The 6,356-nt window shown below is 36.2% G+C and overlaps 1 protein-coding gene across 1 annotated transcript; it reads left to right on the top strand.

Moving 5' to 3' along the window:
* Positions 1 to 5,711: 5,711 nt before the first annotated feature.
* LOC121026638 (olfactory receptor 4F21-like) lies at positions 5,712 to 6,350 on the top strand (the record flags this gene model as incomplete). The annotated part of the gene is made up of 1 exon (XM_040469431.1): positions 5,712 to 6,350. A coding segment is annotated over exon 1 (639 nt), but the record flags the coding sequence as incomplete, so codon positions are not given.
* Between the last annotated feature and the right edge of the window lie 6 nt (positions 6,351 to 6,356).

Raw genomic sequence — 6,356 nt, 5'->3', positions numbered from 1 at the left:
TTGTACTACTTTTGGAACTCCCCTGATTTGTTCAAATACCAGTCCATTATTTCTCAAAATCCAAGTTAGAAATCCATTAAGGTATAATGTGATAGTTTTCTTAAATTTGATAGTGATGCCAAAATGACACTATCAATGGTTCAGATAACTTGCAATAACAATGAATATGTAACAAACCCAAAATTCTATCATTTGGGAAAAAATATTATCAGAGCACAAAATCACAGACCATCATCACATTGAACTGCTCAATTTCCCTGGATCTCTTTTCTGCAAATTGTGATAATTTACCCTTGGGAAAAGCTGTATGCACAGAAGACCTGGTTTCCATTTGAAGTAATTATGGACTCAATCCAGTGCCGCTATCCAGTCCTACTAATTGACTCCCTTCCTAATGGAATGAACTATTTATAAGTTTCTGTCTGAAGAAATGGTGGCGATTCAAAGGGGGTGTTAACTGTCTGTGTGTCTCAATCTCTTGAAGCTCCTGCTGAGTGAAAACTGCACCTGAGCAGGTACATATGAAGCCTGCTCTGTAACTCCCTAGCAACTGGTTACATTTTGTTACCTAACCTTCTTTCCTCTGTATCTCAAGGTTCCTTTTGTTCATGTGCTTTTTGAATGATTTTCACTCATACTGTTTTATGTATGTTCTGGTCTCATTTTCTTAAGTTCAATTGTATTATGAGGTGAATTTCTCTTCAAGGAGTCCTTATCAGTTTTAAATTGGTACGTGAAGGGGCTTTAATTTTCCACCCCCTTTTCACTCTGATATCAGATTAATGGAAATAAAACACGATGTTTTGGCTATTTCATTCCAACTGAGCACAATCTGGCAGAGCAAGCTATCTCTATGTTTGGAAAGCATTGAATGATCAAGTCTTAAAGATCATTAAAATTATTTTTTTAATTTATTAAGTACTTATTATATGCCACACCATGCTCTGCTGTTTTCCATGTATTAACTCATTTAATCCTCACAACACTATAAGGTAAGTACTATTATCATCCCTATTTTACAGATGAGGAAATTCAGGGACAGAGAAGTGAAGCAACTCACCCAAGGACACATAGCTCATAAATCAAGGAGATGGAGATTCGAATCCAGGTAGTTTGTCTCCAGAATGTTTGCTATTAGTTACTACATAATATTGCCATTATAAAATTGCCCCTATTTCATTTTTCCTATTTCCCCTCACTAATTTCAAAATTTTCTTTAAAAATTAGAAAAAGCATAAATATTACTTGTAAAAACATAGAAAATAAGAGTCCATATTTAGGAAGAGAAAAAATCACTCAAAATCCCACAAACTACAGATATTACAAAGTCTGAATATCTACACATATGCATTTACACTATATTTAGTGTTTTATAATCTTTTTTAACTTAACAAATTATATATTTTTTCAATTTACTTTATCCAAAGTTCTAATTTATGTCATGTGCATCAAAAACTCTTCTGAACATAGATTCAGGTGTATTTAAAAGTTCTCTTCCTTCTTCATGTACCAAACAGCTTTTCACTGGGGCTTAAAGCATGAAAAGTGTACTGTTCTTTTGAATTACTGAATTTTTCCAAATATCCCAGTGATGTTTTAAGCTTAGTATTATTTCCATAGCATACTTTAATACTTAACTGTATTTTTTGAGGAAAGTTCCAGACACTCTGTAATGACTATACACATTTTGTTTGGGGCAAAAAATAAAGAGGAAGGTTTGTACTTTTTCTTGTTTTACTGTATACGATTGAGGGTCTACTTGGGAATGTGGGGTGTTGAGGTCACTCTGTGAGGACAGGGAGTTGCTGATCTAAACCGGTTTCCATTCTACCATTTGTATGCAGATGTCAATGAGTTCAATCCCCAAAGTCATTTGGTGAAAATCTACTCTCCACCAAAATCTCCCACAGGGGCTTCTAGGCCCCTGATTTGCTTATCATGTCTTCTTGAACTTTCTACTATGAATGTTAGTGAAGACTATTATTTAATAGTGCCTACCTTGTGCGAGAAACTGTGCTAAATATGGGGGTATACAAAGTTGGCTAAAAGCCCTTTTTCTCAAAGAAATTATAGTTGAGAATGAAGAACTAACATGCAAAAGAAATTATAATATAGTATATTATAAAGAATGTACAAGATATAACAATAGTTCATAGACACTACTCTTCTTAGGGTCTTCAACAGATACGTCTGAGTAGCTGGCATTTAATCTAAGTTTTGAAGGATAAGGAAAAAGGGAAGTAATACTTCTGTCAGATAGTTAAACTCATATAAGGTAAAATTCTCACAACATTTTATTTGTTATATTTATGTTATGGACAAATAAATACCATCAGCATCACTGGCTAGCTTGCCCTAGTTTACGTAGCCCCTAAGTGGCAGCACCAGAATGGCAACCAAGTCTATCAGGCCTTATAGGCAAGTATGTTTCCACATAGTAATGACCAGGAATAACACAGTTGAAATCATATTCAAGAGCAGAGAAATGTGAAAAAATACAGTAACATGTTCAGTTCATAAAGGGTCTGATGTGATATGCTATTGAATTTTAGCTTATCCATGATAGAATCAGAAGATGAAATAGAAGAGGAACATGACCATATCTGATCTTTAGATAGACAAATCTGAAAGCAGAATGTAGAACATACTAAACGTAGGTAAGATTGGAGGCAGAGATATCACTCAGAAGGCTTTTTGGTCATTAAGTACAAAAAATACACAGACCTGAAATAAAACTGACAGTGGAAATGGAGATGAGGAGACGAAACAGAAATATTCAGAAGGTACAATTTTCCAACTGGCATCTAAGGTGAGAGAGGAGAAAAGGTGCCTCGAAGATCCCTGGATGAAGCATCTGAGAGAATGATCATGATATTTTCTAAGGGATTAAAAAGAGGATAAAATCACGAATTCAGCCCTTTCACATTTTAATTTGAAAGTGCTTGAAGGATGTCCATTTATGTACTACAATACAGCCTTGGATATATTATCCTAGAGTCCAGGAATAGCGCTATAGATATAGAAATCTTCCATAAGTGGTGAGTACTTAAAACTACATGTTTGGAATTAAAAAAATATTTTACAGCTTGGGTCACATCAATGCTCAAAGATAAGTGGGGGAGGGAGTATTTTTTCTCACATTACAAGATATCAGAAGGTAGATCTTTGCAGATGTCAAAGACCGTTTAGACTGGATTATTTTTCTATCTGTTCATACTACCGTCCTTAACATGTGGACACCCAGAGCTCATGATTACTGCATCTTTAGTCATCACCTTAATATTGAATTCAGGAATAAAAAGGCTAGACAAAGAGACTTCTTCACATTAATCTTTATATTTTAATCTGGGAAATAAAACCTTTCACAGAAGGCATTATTCTGTATCTCATCAAGTCTAGGCTACATGCCCCTCTTACACCAATCCATGGCCAAGTCACATAGATTATCATATTTCACCCCAGGGCTAAGATAAGAACCTACCCCCTCCACCCCGCCCCAAATTGAGAACAGATATGTGTTCTCTTGGCATGAACTAGTGTGAAAAATGCTTTGGGAATGGCAACATATGTAACATCCAATGACGGAAGGAATTTCAAAAACAATGCAAGATCATTAGTATCAAATTTGGACAACAGGTATGTAACAAAGACTGAAAACATTATCATATGTGACATTTTTATATGTAGACTATTGTGTGCTGAATCCCTGGCAACTTCTCTAAAAGTTTTTTCTGGAGTGCAAGGAAGCTTGTTTTGGCTTGTTCAATAAATAGAATGTATATATTAAAATAAACTTACCTGAGAAGGGTTTTAGAGAGTAGAGGGGAAAAAAGGAGGATAGCCCACTCCCATCCTTCACGGATTTAATTTTTGAAGGAGAGATACAACGTGTAACACACCAAGGAAAGTAAAAAGTTCAGATGAAAGATGAAAGAAAATGGTTGATGCATCTAGACCCTTGAAAAGGACTATAGTATATTTGGAATGCTGTTGAAACTGGTATAGCCACTCTAGAAAACAGTGTGGAGGTTCCTCAAAAAATTAAAAATAAAATTATCCTATGACCTAGCAATAGCACTGCTAGGAATTTATCCAGGGGATATAGGAGTGCTGATGCATAGGGGGCACATGTACCCCAATGTTTATAGCAGCACTTTCAACAATAGCCAAATTATGGAAAATGCCTAAATGTCCATCAACTGATGAATAAAGAAGATGTGGTTTATATATACAATGGAAATACTACTTGGCAATGAGAAAGAATGAAATCATGCCATTTGCAGCAACGTGGATGGAACTGGAAGGTATTATGCTGAGTGAAATAAGTCAGTCAGAGAAGGACAGATATCATATGTTTTCAATCATATGTGGATCTTGAGAAACTTAACAGAAGTTAAGGGGGGGGGGAAGGGAAGGGGGAAAAATAGTTACAAACAGAGAGAGAGGGACATAAACCATAAGAGACTCCTAAATATAAAGAACAAACTGAGGGTTGATGGGGGGAGAGGAAAGTGGGTGATGGGCACTGAGGAGGGCACTTGTTGGGATGAGCACTGGGTGTTGTATGTAAGCCAATGTGACAATAAATTATATTAAAAATAAGAAGAATGCATTCTAAAGTCCTAAAGCTCTTGATACGGTCCTGGCTTTGCCACTTCATCCTTCCCAGGCATGGTTTCATTTGTGAAGTGGGGATAATAAAATTGAATTTATCTTTTAGTCATTGAGAGGTTTGAAAGAAATAATGTACTTACCACAATTCCCTAAATATAGGAGACACTCAAATCTGTTATCTGTGATCATTAGACTTATTAATTTTGGTTACATTTATTCCTCTTTGCTCTCAGATATGCAATATTTTATTTTATTTTTAGCTTGTCATTAAGTAATTTGTTTATTAAAAGTGATCATGGACTAATATGATAATCATGCAATAAACCATTAAAATTATTAAGCCTGTGTATCTGAGTTCCATTTAAACTTAAAAAGCCCAATGTAGGGAGTGATGGGATATGTTCAAATACTTTTGTCATGGTCATCTCTATAAGTCCAGTGAAGAAGGGAAATTTTAAGGGGCTAAGAGAGGTTCAGATAAGAGAATAGAGAATTAGTATGAAAGTATTAATGGGGGTGCAACAGAAAAGCTGACATTTATGTGGTGTAAGAACACTTAGGGCAATTGTTAGGAAAATGATCTAGAATTCTTTGAGAAAAAAAATTTTTTTTAAGATTTAGGTATGAGATGAAAATTAAAGTAACCCCTTTTGGCTCTATCTGCAAAATTTACAGTCACATTTTTTCCTCACATATCCCCTTTATTATTTTAATGTTTATTTATTTTTGAGAGGGTGGTGGGGACACAGAATCCGAAGCAGGCTCCAGGCTCTGAGCAGGCAGCACAGGACTCTAAGCTGGCAGCACAGAGCCTGACGTTGGAGCACAGAGCTTGAACCCATGAACTGCGAGATCATGACCTGAGCTAAAGTCAGATGCTTAACCCACTGAGCCACCCAGGTGCCCCCACATATCCCCTCTCCATAATAAATTTGCTGTTAACTTTCTTTCTTCCAAATTCATTTTTCTTCTCTCAGTGAATTATATCTAACCTAATTAGCAAGGCAAATAGGGAATCTATCTTTCTGCCCGTGATGCTTACTGTTTTTAATTTTTATCCTCAGGTCACTTGAAAATCAGCTCTCCTGTCCCCGTCAATGGGTGGACTAAATGACTCTGTGGTCACTGAAATTGTGTTACTGGCCCTTTCTTGCTCTTGGGAGAAAAAACTTTTTCTTATTTTGATATGTTCTTTGCTGTATTTAGGGGTCATCTTGGGAAACCTTTTTATTTTGTTTTTGGTAATTTTTGATTCTCACCTACATTCTCCCATGTACTTCCTGCTGGCCAACCTGTCCCTCATTGATGTGGGTCTTTCCTCTACTACAGTTCCAAAGATAATCACAGACCTCTTAAATGAATACAAAGTAATTTCTTTCCAAAGTTGTATGACACAGATATGCTTCATCCACATCATAGGAGGAGTGGAGATGGTGTTACTCATCGCCATGGCATTTGACAGGTGCACAGCAATCTGTAAGCCTCTTCACTACCTGAACATCATGAACCCTAAAATATGTGTTTCATTTGTAATCACTGGATGGGTAACTGGGGTGATCCATGCTATGTCTCAGTTTTTATTTGTTATAAACTTGCCTTTTTGTGGTCCTAATAAAGTGGACAGCTTTTACTGTGACTTTCCTAAGATCATAAAACTTGCATGCACAGATGCGGCCAAGTTTGAGTTTATCGTTACTGCCAACAGTGGCTTCATGAGCATGGGCACCTTCTTCCTGCTAATC

Source organism: Herpailurus yagouaroundi, unplaced genomic scaffold (assembly GCF_014898765.1).
Source record: "Herpailurus yagouaroundi ecotype Mexico unplaced genomic scaffold, PumYag 149907, whole genome shotgun sequence".
NCBI lineage: Eukaryota > Metazoa > Chordata > Mammalia > Carnivora > Felidae > Herpailurus > Herpailurus yagouaroundi.
This window is presented reverse-complemented; position numbering and strand designations above follow the sequence as displayed.